The sequence below is a fragment of the Ranitomeya variabilis genome, chromosome 4, assembly GCF_051348905.1.
Source record: "Ranitomeya variabilis isolate aRanVar5 chromosome 4, aRanVar5.hap1, whole genome shotgun sequence".
In the NCBI taxonomy this organism is placed as follows: Eukaryota; Metazoa; Chordata; class Amphibia; order Anura; family Dendrobatidae; genus Ranitomeya; species Ranitomeya variabilis.
Window position 1 is genome coordinate 43,237,709 of NC_135235.1, and position 23,886 is coordinate 43,261,594.

At 40.0% G+C, this 23,886-nt stretch overlaps 1 protein-coding gene across 2 annotated transcripts in view; it reads left to right on the forward strand.

Moving 5' to 3' along the window:
- Window positions 1-23,886, forward strand: part of MGMT (O-6-methylguanine-DNA methyltransferase) — a 484,940-nt gene that overhangs the window by 406,806 nt on the left and 54,248 nt on the right. For both annotated transcript variants that reach the window (XM_077258429.1, XM_077258430.1), the window contains one exon: window positions 18,048-18,187. In XM_077258429.1, the coding sequence (XP_077114544.1) occupies window positions 18,048-18,187 (140 nt within the window). The remainder of the gene's footprint in view (window positions 1-18,047; window positions 18,188-23,886) is intronic.

The following is a 23,886-nucleotide window of genomic DNA, read 5'->3' on the forward strand; positions in this document are numbered from 1 at the left end:
GAATCTAGGTATGGTGGTAGTTAGGAGGTGGTTTGCAGGGCTCACATTCTGCCTCCTCGGAATACTGTCCTGGGCACTGGACCATGGTCCTGCAAATTGATATGCTCTTCTCTAGTTGAGAGATGTCCACATACAGTGTCCCCATATCAGAAGAAAGAACTTCTTAAAAACTGTGATAAGGCATTTCATGATACCACTCATTGTAGATTGGGTAGGTTATCCTGATTGAGACTCGAAGAGAACCAAAAATCTTCCAGTTTTAGATTTTGAGGATCAAGATATCGCTGCTAACAAACTAATCTCCATCTTTAAGGTTACAAACTCTTTTTAAAAAATTATTTTTTTCTAAATAAGACTATATAAGGAAAATAATTAAGAGATGGTCCCGTTCCAGCTCCATCCTATAGATGTCAGGTTTCATGGCGGTGTCTCGCCAGCCCAAAGCAAATACCAAGAATTCAATAGCTGTGATTCATTCAACCTCTTTTCAAAACGTATTTCTAAAAGTGTTGGAATAATTGGTGCTGAACACTTCATTATCCGAAATGTCCACGTCTAAGATGACTATTGTAGGTGTCATTTGGTTTCCATTAGCGAAACCTGTTTTCTTTTAACTCTTCTTTTTTTTCCTGTTTGTTTTGAATGATTGCAGTTCCTGAACAGCTGACGAGTGTTTTTTTTCCATTGACTTTTATAGTACTTGGGGTTTGAGGTAGCTGACCTAATCCCGATTTGAATTACGTTATTTTATTCCTACTTTTCCAGTCCTTCCTTCTCGTTAATACGACTGAACTACACATGGCGAGTTTATCATAATTGCTTCTCTCTTCGCTGAGACAAAGTATTCATTTCTAAAGGCTAATACTACAATACTTCCTGGCAATAGGAGGTATGGGATTATGTTCCACGGCACGGAGATCTAGACCGAGATTGTCAAAGCATTTATATTCATGAGAGTGAAATCATGTTTTTAGCCTAAGTAGGCTTCCTGATTCCTTAAATAAAAGGATGTTATGTTAGCACAAAGCACTTTCTGCTCAAAATTCTAAAGGAAAAAAAGAACGATATAACTTCCCCACCACCCCAACCTTTCCTTCTCCGTTACAAGTGAAATATAGGAATGAAATTGAGTGTTCTTGTTATTGGTCAAGTTATTACAAGCGTAGCCTATTTATCTGCCCTGCATTATGGGATGTCACAACTTTTACTAGTGGCATATGCCATTTTCACAGCTGACTAAGCCCATATGTAGGTCAGTGACCCGTTCAACCTCGCTAGTGCTAGAAGGGCCTTTGTATTCTTTTAGTTGGGTGTATTACAGGACCCAGGGACTCTGGAGAAGAACGTCATGTTGTATTTCATTTCATTCAGTCCATAACTTTAGGAAGAACTGTTCAAAGAATAAATAATTTACATTGCTGATAATAATAGAAAAAAATAATTATAAGGTTTTATTTTTTACAAATTCCCTGTTTATTAAGTGTAGCGCTTACTCCCTATTATCATTTATATTGACTAATAAATTGTTCTGCTCCAGTAAGTAACATTCATAGAACAGCAAAAAATGTCTCCTTAAACAGAAGATATCAGAAAATGACTTAACGTTCAAATCAGGGTTTTTATATATTACATTAACATTTATTAAAAAAAATGGCATTGTTTTTTTTCATATCATGATCTTTATTAAGAAAAACAAAATTATTAATCTTGCAAATTTTACAGTGGCGGCTGGAAAACTTTTGGGTCCTGTGTTATCAGCTGTGTATAGTGGTGTGTCCTGTTACTGTAATTCTGCCTCTGCTGATACAGAGTCTGCTGAAAACTCTTCCTAAAAGGACAGGAAATGTGAGTCTAAAGTAGCTCCTACTTTAGACTCCTACCTCCTGTCCTTTTAGGAAGAGTTTCCAGCAGACTCCTTATCAGCAGAGGCAGAATTACAGTAACAGGACACACCACTATACACAGCTGATAACACAGGACCCAACAATTTTCCAGCCGCCACTGGAATAAGTGATGTCACAGCTCACCCTGCTCCCGCTCCCTTCACAATGACCTTTGCACACATTCATTAGACACTTCAATATAAAAAATAAGGTCATAATCAGACCATTGTGGCTTATGTACATGTAATGTGCACAACTGACCCTGCTCCCTTCACAATGAGCTACGCACAAGCTCATTAAAGGCTTCAATACAAAAGATAGGATCGGGGTCTGATCGTTGTGTCTATACATGTGGTCGAAATTGTTGGTACCCCTCGTTTAATGACAGAAAAATCCACAATGGTCACAGAAATAGCTTGAATCTGACAAAAGTAATAATAAAAGATCTATGAAAATGAACAAGTGAAAATCAGACATTGCTTTTCAACCATGCTTCCACGGAATTAAAAAAAAAAAAAAAACTCAAGAAATAGGCTTGGACAGAAATGTTGGTACCCCTGAAAATAATGTGACAAAAGGGACATGTTAAATCAAGGTGTGTCCACTAACTAGCATCATAGGTGTCTACAATCTTGGAATCTACAGAATTTCAAGAAAGGAACTCCTCACCAACCATTAAGCATGGGGGTGGATCAATCATGCTTTGGGGTTGTGTTGCAGCCAACGGCATGGGGAACATTCCACAGGTACAGGGAAGAATGGATTCACCAAATTCTTGCATAACACCATCTGTAAAGCTGAAGTTGAAAAGAGGAAGAGGATGGCTTGTGCAAATGGATAATGATTCTAAACGCGTCAAAATGCACAATAGACTACGTCAAAAGATGCAAGCTGATGGTTTTACAATGACCCTCACAGTCTCCTGATCTGAACATCATTGAAAATTTGTGTCTAGACATCAGAATAGCAGAGTATGCAAGACGACCCAGGAATCTCACAGAACTGGAAGAATTTTCCAAAGAAGAATGGATGAAAATCCCTCAAAGAAGTATTGAAAGACTCTTGGCCGGCTACAAAAAGCAGTTTACAAGCTGTGATACTTGCAAAAGGAGATGCTACTAGGTACTAACCATGCAGGGTGCCAAAACTTGTGGCATCGGCCCATTTTTCTTTTTGTAATGTTAAAAATGAAATGATATTTATATTGCTTGCTTAAAATACAAAGGAAATGTGTCATCTTTAACTTTAGGCCTTTTAGAGATCATTTAATCTTCAACTTGCTTAACTGTTCGCAATAACAGTAATTTTGACCAGGGGTGTCCAAACTTTTACATACCACTATAGTATATAGAGCATAGAGAAACTAATAAAGTTTCATCAAATAGTATATATGTGGCATGTTTTTCTAAAATGCAACATTTTACAGATTGCACAAAGGCAATTTAGACTTTAGAAACGTGAAAGGCCTCTACTGTTAGAGGTAGACATATGGAGGTGACAGTTACTTTGGAGAATTAAGGTAATTGCACAGGGACTATAATGAGAATTTACTAGACATCCTTTTGTTTGGGTCTGAATGGTTCATACAGCAGACTATATTTAGCAAAAAGACAATAGCAGGTGAGGTGCCCCGTAAAGTAAGAGCCGGACAGATTTACACGGGAAAGTATGTGCATACGTATCTCTCTCTGCTTTCCAGGACTAATTTTAACTAGAAGATTTAGAGAGCTATTTGGCTGCATCTAACGTGTTGGGGGAGGAATCATGTAAGAGGTGGAAAATTTCTGTCAGGTAATCTGTGGATAAGCCATTTAAGCAACGGTACATCATAATTGCTAAGCGCATGTTCCTTCTTTTAGTCATTTATTCCCACTACCCAACTGCTATTTTAACCTCTTTGTTACAGAAGGTGTACCTAATGGGCAGAAGTGGGATTATGCTTTTATCTGCACAGCTCAATCATGAAGAGAAGGGTTTCGAAAACCACTAGAGGTTTCATGAGCAGCCGGTAGAAAAGCCGTATTGCTGAGCTAAAGAAATTTTTCTTTATCCTGTATGTATGAGTATATTTTTCTTTCTCATTCAGAACTTTTTGTGTTGTTGCAAAATCAGCATTACATTTAAATTTATCAGAAGGTCCCCCAAAATTGCTCCTAACTTTTGCCAATAATATTGATAGGTGTAAGCTGGTGGGTGTGGAGGACCCACTGTGCCACTGGCTGGGCTTACCATGGACCGGCATGACTAAGTGTCTACCAGATCTTCACTAGGGCCTCTGATGGTGAGCATGGGCTGGGGTGCCAGAAGACACCAGGTACCACTCCAAGGCAGTCCCCTGCACTGCAGCAGCTGACCAGAGGGTCAGAGGCATCAGTACGAGGTACACGAGGGTAAGTCAAAAGCATAGTTAGACGGTTCGAGGTCATGGCTGGTAGCACGGGTCTATAGAACAAAGGCGGAGACAGGGATGGACTAGTCAAACAGAGCATGTTAAGAGGCTGGGTCGATGACGGGAAACAAAATATGGAGATATACTTAAAGAACATACTATCAGTCTAGTAACCAACATTCAGGCGAGGAATGGAGGGTGAAGTCGCATGATTTATCACCTGCTTGCAGGTGATAGGCTGGGAAAGCAAATCTTTGCAGGACAGAGTGGATACAAATTGCTGTGGAGTTCTGCAGCTCCCCATTATCACTCACAACCAGCACAAGGCAACTCAGAGCGATGGTTAGGTACTGGTTGAGCAGAGAGAAACACATGGTGAGTAGGGCAGTGGTTAGAACAGTACGCCCCCTTCTTTTTTAGACAGACTGAGGGAGAAACCTTTCTAAGATGACAAGAACACAGATATTCTCCACAGGTTCCCCGAGTCTCCCCTCAAATCCAAATCCGTTCCAGTCAACCAGATAGGTCCTCCATTAAACCTTTTTAGTATCCAGGATGTCCTTAACCTCAAAGACGTCAGAGGAATCCTCGAGAACAGCGGTAGCGGAAGTAGCATGGGGCTTTGAGAAGCTATTCAAAACCACCAGTTACAGGAGCGAGACATGAAAGGTGTTTGGGATCCATCGACTTGCAGCGAGATGAAGACAGTAGGTCACTGGATTAAGGCCTGAGGATTTTTTATGGACCGAATCCTCAGGGAGCAAACTTCTTGTCCGCATGAGTCTTCATCCGAGACACAGCCTTAAGGAGTGAAGCCTGGGTCTGCTGTCAGAACTGTAGAAAGTCAACGCAGAAGGCATCAGCTGCTGGTACCCTGGAAGAAGCAGACATAGGAGAAGTCAAACCGAGTGGATAAACAGGCTTAAAGGGATAAACAGTCGATAAAGGGAGACAAATTATGGAGATATGCTTAAGGTGCTACCAGACTAGGAACCAACATTCAGGTATAGAATAGAGGGTTGTGTCACCTGATATATCACCTACTAGCAGGTGATAGGCTGGGGAAACAAATATCTGCAGGACAGAGTAGATAAAAATTCCTGCAGAGTTCGGCCGTACCCCTTATGACTCACAACAGCACAAGGCAACTCGAGTGATGGTCACGTACTGGGTGGAGCAGAGAGAAACACACGATGAGTAGGGCGGTGCTTAGAAGGTGTGCAAGTGGCCAGTGTAACAACAGGAACAGATCAAACTGTTTTATAGTGACTTGTGATTATTTTTACCTAACTACAAAAAAATTACCCCGTTGTCCCAGATCCGATGCTTAGAAAGTTCGGATTCTATGGTAGACCAGTTTGAATACCTTTCAGGGTTGTCATTCATATTCCCCTTCAGAAAAGTCAACAGAGAAGACTCTACTCTTAAAACCCTCATACCCATTAGGCTAACGTCGGTCAAACCAACTGATACCGACAAATTCAGCTGTTACTAATAAGCTGGGAAGATCCATGGATAGTGGCCCTTCACAGATTATTAACACTAGCCCCCAGCTGACTGTTTTCCCTCAGCTGGTTAGTAAAAACAAGGGGGATCCCATGCCAATTTTTTTTAAAGTGAATTCTAAAATTTGTAGGGATGTAAAACAAGTCCAAAATGTTGTAGACTAAACTACACATGAAAAGACATTAAAACCCATGTTCCTGGGCCAAATCATCACTGCTTTAACCCTACTTATGTATTTTAAGGCCCCTTTCTCTAAATTTTCCAAACAAATTACATTTCAACAAGATTATTGTGAAATTCAGATTTGCTTGAACATTATATTAAATTTCCTTTTTGTAGGTTGAAAAAAATCAAAAATCAGATTGAGCAAATGACATTTTAACTTAGTAAGGTAAACCAAAAAAATAGACATATTTTTGTCATAAACCAAAGCGTGAATAAAATTAAAACAAACATTTATTCAAGAAAAAAAGGGAGGAGGGACCAAACAACAAACAGAAATTACAAATTATAACAAGAAGGTGTAATTAGGGCCAGGACTGGGTGTTGAAAAAGGTGTGTGTGGGGGGGGGGGGGGTGATGCAGTAACAGGAGTGGAGACATAGGGGGTAAGTGAGGAAAGTGGACTAAAAGGTAGAAGTACACCATATTCCAGATAGTTGTGTAGGTATGGCTGGTCCAGCTCAAAGATAATACCCTCCTGCTGTGGTCACTTAGATTCAGTGGCTGTGGTGACATCTCGGCTCACAAATCCTGACTTCCAGATCTACGCCTGGCAACACGTTACTTAGGTAGTAGAACACAGCACTTCATGGGGAAAACAGGGTCAACATTACCCATACATGATGCGCACGTCTCAGCCAAGGAGTTCTTCTTGGCATAAAGTCCACTAACCAAAAGTGAAAAAGACAGTGCCTCACACATTGGTGAAATGAATCACATTATATTCTGCCTTCTGTGGCTACAGAAGGGAGAATTAAATGTGATTCATTTCACCAACATGTGAGGCACTGTCTTTTTCACTTTTGGATTCTACGCCTGGCATCGTCTTCAGTCTTTTGGCCATCATGCCAAGAAGACAAGAGTGATTGAGGCAGGACACATGGTGGTTGTTGGCTGCCGTGATGCTGGCACTGGAGGTGGCTGCCAAGATGTCCATTTTTTTCTTGCACCCATTGACTTTCATTTTCGAGTCTCATCCAATATGCGCGGCCACTCACAGCATGCTGCAATTTTCTTTCTCCGTTTGATACAAGCTGAGAAAAAATTGTAGAAGAACACACAATCAATAACATTAGTCAGAGTGAAGTCCGATTTTTATTTTTTTTTATCAGATTGCACTCGTCCAATTTAAACGTAGATGAGTATAAGCCCTAACAGTCAGACTCTAGGGATCATATATTTACTACCTAATGTATTGAAAAAAAATTGTATTTAGTAGATATGTTTCAAAATAGTTTTTTTATCATTTAATTTTTATTTTGAAATGACAGGTACTAGCTAACATGTCCTACAGGTCAGTGCGGGTCTCGGCACCCATACCTTACCGATTGGCACATTGCTGAAATAGCCAATCTGAAAAAAGCCGCTCATCAGGCAGAAGCACTTAGCTTCTTAGACAGATGTATTGGCTCAATAGGAAGTCTACAAGCCTGTACGCCAGACTCCTAGACTACCCAACCACCTTAGAATTTTTCCTTCATTACAACAAATGTGTCTAGGGCACGGTAGTCCTCGTTGAGTTCCTTTTTGTGTTTGTTGTATCAACTATTTTAGTTAATGTCCGCAATAGGGGTCCATTAGGAACTATAAGATAACATTTGGAGCCACAGTATGTGGAATAAACAATCCTGTGAATCTCGGCATCATTGTTTTCGATGCTTGGGTCTTTAAGTTACTGAGAAATTGTATGGCGCCTAAGACAACCGCTGCCTATTCTCTTAGATCACCTGTCAGTGTGAAAAGAAACATTACCACTTTTAAGGCTAAACTCTCTTTTTATATAAAGGGTCAAGTAATTGGGAAATTATTCTTTTGACATCAGAAAAGATTGAAGAATATCCAGAGTTAGGTTGCTGGATAGTTTTCCTTTTGATCCCTAGTCATTTTCTGTTTCTCTGTTTGCTTACACTACCTGCCAAAAGGAAAGCTCCAGACTTGAATGTCAATTCCTACTGATTCAGCAACATTCGCCAAACCAGCTTCCAGGAACATGGGGCTCGAATCATAACTGTACATTTCCCAGAACCCTGAGACTTCCAAACACATTTGGCTATGAGCAAACATCAGATCTATCAACTGGAGGTTGAATTACCAGATCCAATTTTTTTTATACCATGTGTTTAAGCCAATTTGAGACTGCTATCTAGGTTTCTTTTCCCTTTGTTAATGAAAACTGGTCTCGATAAGTTCAGTCATTGATTAAAAAAAAACAAAAAAAAAGGATTTGCACCCAAAAAGAAAATGGTCACTTATTAATAATTATGAAAAATTATGGATTTCCCTTTTGGAGATATAGCTCCTATGGTGTACTTCTCTCTAGGGAAAAATATTGCAAAATAGCTGCTTTTTTTTTACAGTATTTTGTCCCAGGGAACATTGACCTGAAGACTTCCTTTCATCTAGATCTCCACAAGTTCAGATAGTTCCCACACAGATATCTCGCACAGCCAACCAGAACCCTAGTCTGTGCTGATGAGGAGCAAAACTCCCGAAACAGTGCCATCTACAGATAGGTGTATGTGCTTGGCCGATAACCCGAGTCACCTAAATCAAAACTCTTTGAAGGGTTATTCCCGTCTGAGACATTTATGGTATAGCTACAGAATACATCCCAAATGTCTGATGGATACAATATTTACTGCTGTGTTCCTTATCCATGTAAAGAACAAAGCTACGTCACTCACTGCTGTCAGTGAAGAGGCAGCTGCGCATGCTCGAGTTGAGCATATTTCATCACTACATACAAATGACTGGAAAAGCTGCTCATGTCTAGAGACTTTCCATTTCTGGCAGCATGCAGTGGGGTCTGACTTGAGATTTGCCATAAATTTTACAGATGGGACAACCCCTTGTAAATAGACCATCAGGGGAGGACGCAAGGAAGACGGTTTGCTTCCTGCGGGAGGATATCTATTTTGCAAATACTGGTAAATCTGAAATTTACATATTTGAACTTTGGTACTGGAGGACACTAATACGGATTCCAAGGACAGTGAGGCTCACCAACAAAGACATATTGGACCAAATCAAGCCAATACTGTCACTGGAAGCTAAGATAACCAAAGAAAAATTAGATTATTTTGGCCACATTAGGTGGAGTCCATTGTTGGAGAAAGACGTCATGCTTGGATTGGTCAGTAGCAGAAGAAGATGTCCAAGAATTCACTGAATCGACACCATCATGGGAGTGACCATTGGCAAACTAAAAGAAGCAATACGGGATAGAATTGCCTTGCGAGCGAAGATTTATAGAATGATTGAGACTCTTACTCTACTGAGCCTTCATGAGAGAGATGTAGACTGAAGGTAGAGCCGCAGTCAATGTTTGGTAATTATTAGTGATGAGCGAATATACTCGTTACTCGAGATTTCTCAAGCATGCTCGGGGGTCCTCCGAGTATTTTTTAGTGCTCAGAGATTTAGTTTTTCTTGCTGCAGCTGGATGATTTACATCTGTTAGCCAGCATAAGTACATGTGGGTGTTGCCTGGTTGCTAGGGAATCCCCACATGTACTTATGCTGCTAACAGATGTAAATCATTCAGCTGCGGCAAGAAAAACTAAATCTCCCTCAGGACCCCCGAGCATGCTCAAGAAATCTCGAGTAACTAGTATATTCGCTCATCACTAGTAATTATGTTCATATACAGTTGCGTCCATATATATTTGGACAGACAACATTTTTCTAATTTTGGTTATAGACATTACCACAATGAATTTTAAACAAAACAATTCCGATGCAGTTGAAGTTCAGACTTTCAGCTTTCATTTGAGGGTATCCGCATTAAAATTGGATGAAGGGTTTAGAAGTTTCAGCTCGTTAACATGTGCCACCCTGTTTTTAAAGGGACCAAAAGTAATTGGACAGATTAAATAATTTCAAATAAAATGTTCATTTTTAGTACTTGGTTTAAAACCCTTTGTTGGCAATGACTGCCTGAAGTCTTGAACTCATGGACATCACCAGACGCTGTGTTTCCTCCTTTTTGATGCTCTGCCAGGCCTTCACTGCGGTGGTTTTCAGTTGCTGTTTGTTTGTGGGCCTTTCTGTCTGAAGTTTAGTCTTTAACAAGTGAAATGCTGCTCAATTGGGTTGAGATCAGGTGACTGACTTGGCCATTCAAGAATATTCCACTTCTTTGCTTTAGTAAACTCCTGGGTTGCTTTGGCTTTATGTTTTGGGTCATTGTCCATCTGTAGTATGAAACGACGACCAATCAGTTTTGCTGCATTTGGCTGGATCTGAGCACACAGTATGGCTCTGTATACCTCAGAATTCATTCGGCTGCTTCTGTCCTGTGTCACATCATCAACAAACACTAGTGACCCAGTGCCACTGGCAGCCACGCATGCCCAAGCCATCACACTGCCTCCGCCGTGTTTACAGATGATGTGGTATGCTTTGGATCATGAGCTGTACCACGCCTTCACCATACTTTTCTCTTTCCATCATTCTGGTAGAGGTTGATCTTGGTTTCATCTGTCCAAAGAATGTTCTTCCAGAACTGTTCTGGCTTTTTTAGATGTTTTTTAGCAAAGTCCAGTCTAGCCTTTTTATTCTTGATTCTTATGAGTGGCTTGCACCGTGCAGTGAACCCTCTGTATTTACTTTCATGCAGTCTTCTCTTTATGGTAGATTTGGATATTGATACGCCGACCTCCTGGAGAGTGTTGTTCACTTGGTTGGCTGTTGTGAAGGGGTTTCTCTTCACCATGGAGATTATTCTGCGATCATCCACCACTGTTGTCTTCCATGGGCGCCCAGGTCTTTTTGCATTGATGAGTTCACCAGTGCTTTCTTTCTTTCTCAGGATGTACCAAACTGTAGATTTTGCCACTGCTAATATTGTAGCAACTTCTCGGATGGGTTTTTTCTGTTTTCGCAGCTTAAGGATGGCTTGTTTCACCTGCATGGAGAGCTCCTTTGACCGCATGTTTACTTCACAGCAAAACCTTCCAAATGCAAACACCACACCTCAAATCAACTCCAGGCCTTTTATCTGCTTAATTGAGAATGACATAACGAAGGGATTGCCCACACCTGTCCATGAAATAGCCTTGGAGTCAATTGTCCAATTACTTTTGGTCCCTTTAAAAACAGGGTGGCACATGTTAAGGAGCTGAAACTCCTAAACCCTTCATCCAATTTTAATGTGGATACCCTCAAATGAAAGCTGAAAGTCTGAGCTTCAACTGCATCTGAATTGTTATATTTAAAATTCATTGTGGTAATGTCTATAACCAAAATTAGAAAAATGTTGTCTCTGTCCAAATATATATGGATGTAACTGTACTTGCAGAGATATAGGAATCTTCCTATTCCGTTACCGAGGCCTTTTTTGACAACAGAAAATGAAGCTGCATCTGTTGTCTCTTTTGAGCTATTTTATAGGATGACCAACATGATTCCACTTCTTGTTCCTACTTGATGGCTACCAAATCTAAAATCGGAAAATGTCAATATATCACAGATAAAAAGAGCCAAGCATTGCCTTTTGACTAATATGTATAAAGTAATAATGTCACAACATGCAATTCACTTCGTCATATTTTACTTATTTGCCTTAACACTGTCATTTCACAATAATTTTGCTGTGTAAACAGGCTGCTGATCACCCAATGAACGAGAAAAACGCTCATTCATCGCATGGACTGATTTTTTTTGTGCTATATAAAAGATCATTGTTCTCGGCAGCACATACTCCTGTGCACACCAGGTATCCTGCTGCCGAGAGCAATGGCAGTCTGTGCACACTGATAATCTATTACTGATTGTTCAGTGTGCATCCTTTAGAGCGGGCTGTCTGTGTAAGCAGGCTTTTAAATGACCGCCGATTGGTAAATATTTGCCATATGGCAGTTGTTTAGTGTCACTGTTGGTTTGGTTTTGTTCACACCAGCAGGTCAATCTGAATTATCATCTGGCTAACTAGGAGCTCTAGAATCCAAATGTATCAATGGAAGGTCATAGGGGTCTATAACGTTTTGCCAGTTTCCATTTGAAAAAAAGATTGGAATAGCTGCCACTGAAATTGAAGCCATGCCGCCATTTTTGTAATATTATCAGCAACCTTTTTACACTTTACATGAGAAGAAAGCATCCAATACACCTTTAAAGGGAATGTGTCAGCAGGTTTTTGCTTTGTAATCTGAGAGTCATACCATGTAGGGAATGAAAACCTGACTGCAGCGGTGTCACTTACTGGGCTGTGTGTTGTTGTGTTAATGCAATCATTAGTTTATCAGCAGGAGATTATCGCTACAGGAATAGGTGCCTCCTTATCCAACCACACTCCTACTACTGATTATCAGCTTCCTGTCAATATACAGTGTACACAGGAAGCTGACACTCAGTGGTGTGGGTGCGGTTATACAGGGCTCAGCATTTTGAGCACTTAAGATCGGCAGCAAATATAAACAGGGATTGGAGCAAAATGTCAACAAGAAGCCCAGTAAGTAACACATCATTGGAATCAGTGTCTCCATCCCTACATCATGCTGCTGTTGGATTACATAGCAAAAAACCTGCTAACAGAGTCCCTTTAAGTCGGTTGATGAAACCACACGCTTCACAACATACTCGAGACATGTACAGTTAGGTCCATATATATTTGGACAGAGACAACATTTTTCTTATTTTGGTTATAGACATTACCACAATAAATTTTAAACAAAACGATTCAGATGCAGTTGAAGTTCAGACTTTCAGCTTTCATTTGAGGGTATCCACATTAAAATTGGATGAAGGGTTTAGGAGTTTCAGCTCCTTAATATGTGCCACCCTGTTTTTAAAGGGACCAAAAGTAATTGGACAGATTAAATAATTGTAAATAAAATGTTCATTTCTAGTACTTGGTTGAAAACCCTTTGTTGCCAATGACTGCCTGAAGTCTTGAACTCATGGACATCACCAGACGCTGTGTTTCCTCCTTTTTGATGCTCTGCCAGGCCTTCACTGCGGTGGTTTTCAGTTGCTGTTTGTTTGTGGGCCTTTCTGTCTGAAGTTTAGTCTTTAACAAGTGAAATGCTGCTCAATTGGGTTGAGATCAGGTGACTGACTTGGCCATTCAAGAATATTCCACTTCTTTGCTTTAATAGACTCCTGGGTTGTTTTGTCTTTATGTTTTGGGTCATTGTCCGTCTGTAGTATGAAATGACGACCAATCAGTTTGGCTGCATTTGGCTGGATCTGAGCACACAGTATGGCGGCTCTGAATACCTCAGGATTCATTCGGCTGCTTCTGTCCTGTGTCACATCATCAATAAACACTAGTGACCCAGTGCCACTGGCAGCCATGCATGCCCAAGCCATCACACTGCCTCCGCCGTGTTTTACAGATGATGTGGTATGCTTTGGATCATGAGCTGTACCACGCCTTCGCCATACTTTTCTCTTTCCATCATTCTGGTAGAGGTTGATCTTGGTTTCATCTGTCCAAAGAATGTTCTTCCAGAACTCTGCTGGCTTTTTTAGATTTTTTTTTTAGCAAAGTCCAGTCTAGCCTTTTTCTTCTTGATGCTTATGAGTGGCTTGCACCGTGCAGTGAACCCTCTGTATTCACTTTCATGCAGTCTTCTCTTTATGGTAGATTTGGATATTGATACGCCGACCTCCTGGAGAGTGTTGGTCACTTGGTTGGCTGTTGTGAAGGGGCTTCTCTTCACCATGGAGATTATTCTGCGATCATCCCCCACTGTTGTCTTCCGTGGGCGCCCAGGTCTTTTTGCATTGATGAGATCACCAGTGCTTTCTTTCTTTCTCAGGATGTACCAAACTGTAGATTTTGCCACTCCTAATATTGTAGCAATTTTTCAGATGGGTTTTTTTCTGTTTTCGCAGCTTAAGGATGGCTTGTTTCACCTGCATGGAGAGCTCCTTTGACCGCATGTTTACTTCACAGCAAAACCTTCCAAATGCAAGCACCACATCTCAAATCAACTCCAGGCCTTTTATCTGCTTAATTGAGAATGACATAACGAAGGGATTGCCCACAACTGTCCATGAAATAGCCTTGGAGTCAATTGTCCAATTACTTTTGGTCCCTTTAAAAACAGGGTGGCACATGTTAAGGAGCGGAAGCTCCTAAACCCTTCATCCAATTTTAATGTGGATACCCTCAAATGAAAGCTGAAAGTCTGAACTTCAACTGCATCTGAATTGTTTTGTTTAAAATTCATTGTGGTAATGTCTATAACCAAAATTAGAAAAAGGTTGTCTCTGTCCAAATATATATGGACCTAACTGTATTTGCTTTGTTTCTTCAACTTACAAGAATGACATTATGCAGAAGGCATGTCTGTACCAACTCTGTCCATTTTCAATAATGTTTTCTCCCCGAGCTGTATAGTTTTTAAATCTGTCCTATTGCTATGTAAATGAGATTCGGTGACAGGGACATTACTGTTCTGTTCTCTTTCTCTCTAACTCTTCTACTCTTAAATGATGTTTTTGGAACCATTCCCCTGTTTCTTGTAACTGTTACATGCTCCAGTTAAGTTTGCATAGACTTCTCATTTTATTCTTACACATTTCCCAAAGCCTAATTCCAGCCACCCTGCTGAGCCCAACCTCCCTTTTCTGTCCCCCTGCAAAAAAAAAAAAAGAAGGAAACAAACTTACTAGCCAATTTCTTTCTGTGTTCAATTCCCTCCATACACTACTACGAGAGCGCAGGCCGGCATAGAGATCTTCCGCTTCTTAATATTCCACTCTATGAATATTTACTAAAGAGTGGCAAGTTCTTATGTAAAGCGGCAACGTGCCACCCAAAAATAAAGGCAGTCTTTTCGAAAAGATATCACAGTAAACAAACCCATGTTTGCCTAAGGAAACTCTCCCAGCAATCAACGAGTAACACGGATGCTTCTGCTAATGATCCCAAAGCCGTTAATGTGGTTTCTCCAGTTAAATTGATTCATGAATTTTGAAGAGAACATTATCTAATGAATTTTCTTTGAATAGAAAGCAATTAAAAGGACAAATCAGTCTGATTAACCCCACAGTCAACCTACTGCCACACTCGGTGTATGGTTTGAAATTATATCATAGGAAAAAACTGGAGCAGATTTGCTATCTTTCTGCCCTCTGCTAATCCATGTAAATTAATGAACAAAAAAGTTAATTTCTTCGGTGACCTTCTTTTGGTATCACCTGGATTATGCTTATGTTTAATTTGCTTAATGTTATAATATTAAAGACGTAACATACTCTTTTTTTTTTTGCCCCCTTAACAAAGTGATTATCATTCCTTTCTGTCTAAAATAATTTTTTATTTCTATTCATTTAACCAAGTGAAAAAGTGCTCGCAACCCTTCCGGGCAAACTTAAGTAACTTTGGTGGAAGCTCAAGAGTTCAATGACATTTTTAGTTCCCTATAGAAAAATGTTAATCAATGTAATTACTGGGATTATGGAGAAAATCAACGTCTTAGAATAATGAAAGTTCTTGCAATATCAGGGATTGCTCAGACCCTTCTTCAACAACCTATCAATAGTGTGGATGAAGTTTGAGCTTGGGTGTTTGATTGTTACTGGGATCGGAGGAACTATGATAATATGGAATTCACTGGGTAAGATTTCTCATTAGTAAATTAAGCCATGAAAATACACCTGTGCCAGAATAAGACCAAATGCATAAGAGAATTTTTTTCAAATTCAAGATTGTACTTTCTTCACACAAGTAGCACAAACTCCAGAAGGAGAAGGGCCTCAACCTATTTCATAGTAACATAGTTAGTAAGGCCGAAAAAAGACATTTGTCCATCCAGTTCAGCCTATATTCCATCATAATAAATCCCAAGATCTACGTCCTTCTACAGAACCTAATAATTGTATGATACAATATTGTTCTGCTCCAGGAAGACATCCAGGCCTCTCTTGAACCCCTCGACTGAGTTCGCCATCACCACCACCTCATTTCGTGATGCTTCAAGCCAGAAGGCCTTGCTTGAGTTATGCACCCGTAACCTTTATTTTTCAACACTTAGGGAGAACGCATTAATGTTCCGGTATCTAAATGAGCTCCCATCAAAGCATCTTCGAAAGTCAAAGTCTTGGCCAAAATTTGGTTCTTTTGGGTGGTCCGAGTTATGGTGCTCAGCCAGCTGAATGGCTGAATAAAAATTCCTTCCTTGTTTTCAGACATATTTTTGGGTGGCCAACAAGTCACTATTTCACATCACTTCATATCCTTGAATTTGATACTACCTGACCTAATGTCATCTGTCAGAAGGCCCTAGCCTTGTCTAGCCAACCTACATAATACACTCAGCTCATGTAGTGAGAAGGATCTTGAAAAGAGTGGTGATCACACATGCCCCCAGTCAACGTCTACAAGGTTGAACGAATGAGTACACCACTCTGTTTTTGTCATTCACATAAAAACTGAAGGGAACCTGTCGTAGAAAAACAGTGTTTATATGCATCCATAGTTAAAATCCTCAAGTAAATACCATTTAAAAAATGTTGGTGTCTAACTAGGAGTGACTGAAGTTATATTCTCCCTGCAGTCGTTTGGTTTCAGTCATCGGGTCGATGTAGTTTTATCACTCCCACTGCTTCCTGACTGACAGCCTGCTCAGCAGCATATGTGTAGTGTGTTTACTGAGCAAGATGTCAGTCAAGAATTGATGGGCATGATTACAGGCAACTCATTGTATACTGAGCTTTGACCGTTCACAGCCCTGCCGCCGCCCAGTGATTGGAAGTGAGCAGCTGCAGGGAGAATATAACTGTTTTCCCTCTGCAGCAAACCTTCCAGTAAAAGCTGGCCATACACATTAAATGACTGTCGGCGGAACGATGCTTCCAACACTCACACACTCATCTCAGACGTCTCTCCCATACACAGGAAGGCTCACTTGGACAAGCGTTCCTTTGTTCTCTTTGAGAGAGCCACCAACTGACTTGTCAGCCAGCATCTTATCTCAGGGGGATCAATGCTATTGGCAGTCCGAAATTAGAGATGCCTGATCAACATCTCCCCCGACAAGCCAGCTGGTCCCCATACACATTAGACCGTCATTAGTCTGCGGCCTTTAGACAGCTACACATGTTTAAAATGGTGTTTACTTGTAATGTATTACTATGGATGTAGATAAATATCAGTTCCGTTTAATTTCAATGTGGATGATAAAAACTGCCGAGTGATGTACTCGCCTATTTTGGTTCAACCCTGCAGACATTGAATGGGGCCATACGTGATCACCGCTATTTTCGAGCTCACTCAGAGTGTTCTAAAGGCTACTGTAGACAACACAGGGCCTCTTGATAGATGCCATTAGGTCAGGTAGCCTGAAAGTGCAGGATATGAAGTGGTGATCTGTTGGCCATCCCGGAGTTCTGTCCAAATACAAGTAGTTTTTTCAGCCATGACACTAGGCTGGCTTGTCCCCCAGTTACTCTACTCCACCCTTCTGGAAGAATCAAACCTTGGCCAAGACATTGATCTACGACAGATTCTTGGTTGGTAACCTATTGAAAAACCCGAGTAGTATTAAAGGATTATTCCTAATCTGAAGGAACGTCATGGCCCCGAGCTCGGCCTAGACTTGGAGGGTTGGAGAATTGTAAGGGTAGCTGTACATGTTTGAAAGATTACCACTAAGGACTCTTTTTTAATTACAAGTTATTTTCAATAGACCACCATAGTTCAATTGAGGGCCCTTCTTTTTGTGCAATGGTCTTGTGTCTGTCCATCCTAGTGATCGGCAGGGGTTACACGATTGAGATCCCCAGCAGTCAGACATTGTTCACCAATCCTGTGAATAGGTAGTAAGGTAATAAATGTTATTTTTATGGTTAAAACTTGTTTTTATAGTATTTGATTGTGGACTATTAATTTCTATTCTCGGGATTGAAAATTACTAAAGGTATTTGGTCTATAATCTCAAAAACGTAGACTATACCAAAAATACACTTGTTAAGCACATGTATAAAGTAGAGGACAATTCCCTCGAATGATGAATCGTACATTTAAGGTATTAACAATTGTAGAAATATTCTCTATATTCCCAGATGTTACTTACAGAAGGTTTTCCCTCCTTCAGATTCATTCCAGAAAACGGTGCTGATGTCTCTGCTGAAGAATGTGACGATGGGGAAGACCATCACCTACAAGGAACTTGCTGAGCTCAGCGGCAATTCGAAAGCTGCCAGAGCCGTAGGCGGAGCCATGAGGAACAATCCGGTAAGAAAGAAAAAGAAAAAACCTATCGGAAATGTTCATAACTCTCATTTGGATTTATGATTTCTAAAATTTTATGACACACACATATGTATTGTAATTAACTTCTATAGCATCTTGTAAATTACTTTGCAATTAGAGAGTACGCCATCTGTTAAATTTAAACCACTTAACATCATCACTTTTATTATAGCTTGGAACTCATCTCTCTGCGGAATCAACATGCAGCCGGCACTAGTTTGTGTACTTATATAAACAGAATAATATACTAGTCCATTAATGGCCGGCGTAATTCATGGCTAATGTCTTGGTGACGTTATCTTATGCAAAAGTAATTTCCTTAAAGAGGTTATATGAGATTAGAAAAAAAAAGGTTGTCCTTAGGTTGTGCCTGGCATCGCAGTTCAGTACCACTCAAATAAATTCTGCAATACCAGAAACAGACTATTGACTAAAGGGGCACTGTTTAAGGAAAAACCTTTTTAATCATATAACTTTTTCATTCTGTGTTAGATCTTTTCATACTGATGTAGTAAAGCGTTTATTAACAGGTCTGATTAAAGCGGTTGTCTACTACTCAGAAAAGCTCTTCTCAATCATCAGGTTTACCAATTTTAAAATAATAACACTTGACATTATGTCACACAATTACTGTGGCTAATCAGTTCTGGCTTCACTCGCCTTTCCATTGGACGTAATTGCCATCTGGAGGGAGTGAGCTATTGCTGCTCTCATTTCTTCCGGATGTCTTGATTTGCCTGAAGAAGAAGAGAAAAGAGTGAAGCCAGCGCTGACTGGCCACAGGGATTGCGTGACATAATGTCACATGAGCCCCAGGAGATCCAGTGCCGACACAGCTGTAACAGCACTGGCACCGGAGGTGAGTATAGGTGTTATTATTTTACAAAGCAGAAACATGAGGATTGAGAAGAGGTGGTCTATGTAGTGGAGAACCCCTTTAACTTACTGATTGATGAGGGTCCTACCACTGGACCTGCCCCAATCGATAGAACAGTAATTTTTTTATTCTTGATTAGGCACTGACTTAAGGTCAATAATGGTAATTTGACCTGGCAGTTGATGTGTTTGTGATGAGTCTTGGTCTACATGAAATGCTATATATAGTGCTCTGGAAAATCATGCACATCTCTACTTGATTTATGGTAGATTTTCAACAGTGTTACTACATTATCTACAATGTGGGCAGCACGGTGGCGCAGTGGTTAGCACAGCAGCCTTGCAGCGCTGGAGTCCTGGGTTCTAATCCCACCTTGGACAACATCTGCAAAGAGTTTGTATGTTCTCTCTGTGTTTGCGTGGGTTTCCTCCGGGCACTCCGGTTTCCTCCCACATTCCAAAGACATACTGATAGGGAATTTAGATTGTGAGCCCCATCGGGGACAGCGATGATAATGTGTGCAAACTGTAAAGCGCTGCGTAATATGTTAGCGCTATATAAAAATAAAGATTATTATTATTATTATTATTATTACAATTGTGTGAAAAAGTGTTTGTCCTCTTCCTGATTTCCTATTGTTTTGCATGTTTGTCACACTTAAATGTTTCAGATCACCAAACAAATTTAAATATTAGACAAAGATAATACAAGTGAACACAAAATCCAGTTTTTAAATGAAGGGCTTTATTATTAAGGGCAAAAGAAATCCAGACCAACAGGGCCCTGTGTCAAAAAGTGATTGTTCCCCCTAAAACATAAATTAAGATATGGTTTTTCACATCTTTGGGAAGCTGAGTTTAAATTCCCTATCCACACCCAGGCCTGATTGCTGACACACCTATTCTCAATCAAGACATCACTTAAATAGGACCTGCCTGACACAGTGAAGTAGACCAAAAGACCTTCAAAACTAGACATCATGCCGCGATCTAAAGAAATTCTGGAAAAAATGAGAAATAAAGTTATTGAGATCTAACAGTCTGGAAAAAGGTTATAAATCCATTTCTCAAGCTTTAGGACTCCAGTGAACCACAATGAGAGCCATTATTCACAATTGGCGAAAATATGGAACAGGGGTGAACCTTCCCAGGAGTGCCCAGATGACAAAAATTACCCCAAGAGCACAGCGATGACTCCTCCCAAGAGGTCACAAAAGACCCCCCAACATCCAAAGAACTGGAGGCCTCACTTGCCTAACTTAAGGTCAGTGTTCATGACTCCACCATAAGAAAGAGACTGTGCAAAAATGGCCTGCATAGCAAAGTTCCAAGACGAAAACCACTGCTAAGCAATAAGAACATTAAGTCTCATCTCAGTTTTGCCAGAAAACATCTTGATGATCTCCAAGACTTTTGGGAGAATAAATTAACAAAGTGTTTCAGAAAACAAGCAGCCCAACACAGGATTACAAAACATCTTGAAAATGCCGGAAAAAAAGGAACGATTCCTGAAGCATCTTCCATTTGAAAAGCATACGTTTTTAGTCATCGGAAAAAGACTCGGTGCGAACATACCCTTAGGAAGCAACAGACGTCTCCAAAGTGGGAGCGTGTCCTGAAGTTGTTTCCATTTGAAAAAATGTGTAGTTTTTGAGCACATAAATAAACTCGGCTATCCATTGTTTTGTCGGATTGCACTCGGACCGAAAATATAGTTATGTACGAACCCTAAGGCCAAGCTCACACAACCGTATTTTCAGAAAAGAAACAGACAGACAGCACTCAGACCAAAGATATTCAGTGTTTTTTTTCTGTGTGCCGGATGTGTTTTGTCCTTTCTGGTCTATGGGTGCTCCCAAAAATGCCTGGCACATGGATGACAAATGAGAAAAAAAATTGGATGACAATCAGATGATTTTTTTTATCTGCTTGTGTGAACCTGGCTTTATAAAGTCATTGATTAAAAAATATCCTTATTAAAGGTTTACATCATTTTTTTAAAAATAAAAAGTTTCTAAAGCAAAACAATAAAAATCAACTTTCGGATTGTTGGAAAATTGTTTTAACCCTTTTCTAGCCACCCCGGCAGAGTTATTACAGTTATTTATTTTTATTTCTGAGTCTGTCTTGCGTCTTTATTGCCACCTTCTCTTGCCACCCCACCAAGTCAAGCTCTCGTTCCTGCTCAATTATTTTTAATTGTTGACAGATTTCAATCACACATTTCACAAAGCCTTTTCAGCCCCCCGTCTGATTTCTCAAACAAAAGCAAACTTGGCTACACCCGGGTGGCAACATGAGGCTATTTTATGGATAAAATGTCCATTTTACGTTTGTGACTCAGCGAGGAATGTTGGCACTCGGCTGACCCAACATATCCAGAGTGGGAAAAACTAAGTCCAGTGGGCAGCTTCCAGGGGAGAGGGATATAGACGTTGGAGAATTGCCACACTTGTTGCACAAAGAAGCCATGCATATGTTCCTACAGGAAAAGTGCACGGGATTTAACAAAGGATTAAAATAAAAGTGTCAGTGCCAGTGAGAACGAGAACTGACAGCAGGCGAAACCCAACACCGCTGGCAGAAACTCATACCAAATCTTGGAATGTTAGAACATTTCTTTTTTTATTAAAAAATTGTAAGAAAATAATGTCTACCCGATATCTAGAAGTCTTAATACAGTTGTTCTTGTTTTGCTTTTAGAAAATGTTAATTTTCTTGACACCTTTTTCAAAGTATTTTTTTGTTGCTTCGAGAAAGGTTCGGTTAAAAGCAAAATGTTTTTCCATCTAACCGAAAATGAAAGTCATCAGTAAACCAAAATCTTTGAATGTCTCCTTTTCCTACAAATTTGTGTTGGCCATTTCATATTCGTCTTGGCCATTTCATATTCATCTTGACCATTCCTTACAAGAGTTGTCTCCTGAGCTTCACTTTTATTAATTGATGCCGATCTAGCGAGCCGTCGATCACTCTGGTCCGATTTCAACTATCCAATGAGCAAATCGTTTACTATTACATGGTGTCCAAACAAGTGAGAGAGTGGCCAGCTCTTATATTAGTGGCTAGTAGACTCGATAATGGGCAATGGGACCTACTATATGATGTCTTTAGGCCTAAATTTCAGCATCTGAATTCATTGGCCCGGATTCATCATTTGCATTTTTTTAAGTCACTTTCTTTTATTTTTGGTCCTGTGGCAATAGTTGCTGTTTTGGGCACCAAATTCTTCAAAATGGCACACTCTGATCATTAATTTGGAGCAAAGTTAAAAAAAGAAAAAAAAAAGGTTCCGTATTGAACTGTTTTTACAACTTCTTAGTGCCCTAATTGCACGAAATGGCACAAAAAATACTCACATACCCAAAAGTACACCAAGTTGAGAGGCGAGTGATGAAATGAAATCATGCCAAATTTTACGACTTGTTAAAAGTTGGAATTGATGAGTCATCGAAAATATCTATAATCGCTAAACTCCATCCACAAAACAGAAAACAGACACACAAAAAACAGGACAGGCGATCATATGTAAAATAGACATAAAAAAGCACAAATAGAATAATGAATGGGTGCAATCAAAACTAGACAAAAAAAAGGCACAAAGGCAATGATGAATCTGGACTTACTTTTACCCTAGGTACGATGCTAGATTAGTGGTGGCCAATGGACTTTCAAAAGCCACATGAAAGTCCCAGATTTTTTTCGTAGGGCCATTGGTCCTCCTTTCCCATTTGTGTAGTATACGAAGTATACAACATATACAATATACAGCTTAGACAGGGTGTGAGATATGTAGACTAGGAGAGCAGGCTGTCAGTCATTACATGTCTCACACTGGTAACTCCCACTTTCATTTAATTTAATCTTTGGGGGCAGATTCTCAGACAGATCTTTGTCCGGCCCATAGATCTTAGCAGATCATTTTTCATATTAAAGTAATGTATTGTCTGTATACGCTTAAACCCCCCACCCAGGAGCTGTGGTATGATCAGACCATGACCCTCAACGATCAGACACAGCCATTACACAGTACACAGCAGGGGCACATTTATAAGATTATCTCAGCACAGGAACATTTTTTTTAAACACATCCAATTGTGGAACTTATTATTATTCCACGATCTAGTGATTAAAATCAACTTTGAAATTAACTTTGATCATAGGAAAGACCTCTTTAAGATAAACATGGCTTTCTCGGGAATAAGACATCGAATCTCTGATATCAGGGTATCTTTTTATTCCACTTCCTATGACCTACATGCCCAAATAGACAGCTTACGAGGATTGATCCACTAACAGATTCCCTTTAAGGGGGTATTTACTGTTTTTTTTATGTAACAGAAGAAAAGAAGCCATGCTTCTCACCATTTTGATGGGAGGTCGATTCTTTTGGCAATCTTTTTTTCTTTTATAAAGATGGCTTCCCTCTTCTGTTAGCTTAAAACAAAACAGTGGAAAACTCCTTTAACGGAATCCTATCAGCACATTTTTAGATACCAAAGTAGCAGTATGGCTGTGAAAGCCCCCCAAAAAACTTTTTAAGTAAAAGCCAATTGCAAATCAAACTGGTTGTGTCAGTGCACTCACTCAGCTTCTTCCAAGTGCATTGACACACCCTAGTGCATTTCCAGTCTGATTTACATAAAGGCTTCTACAGTGGATTTCTCATGAGCGGCACATCAGATCTTTCCAAAAAAGGTGTCATTTTTTAGGGGTAGGGACAGGCGCGTATACAGCCAGCAGGTTCCCTTTAACATAATCTTGAAAGACTTTGTATTAGCTATGATAAGTACAGCTCCAATTCC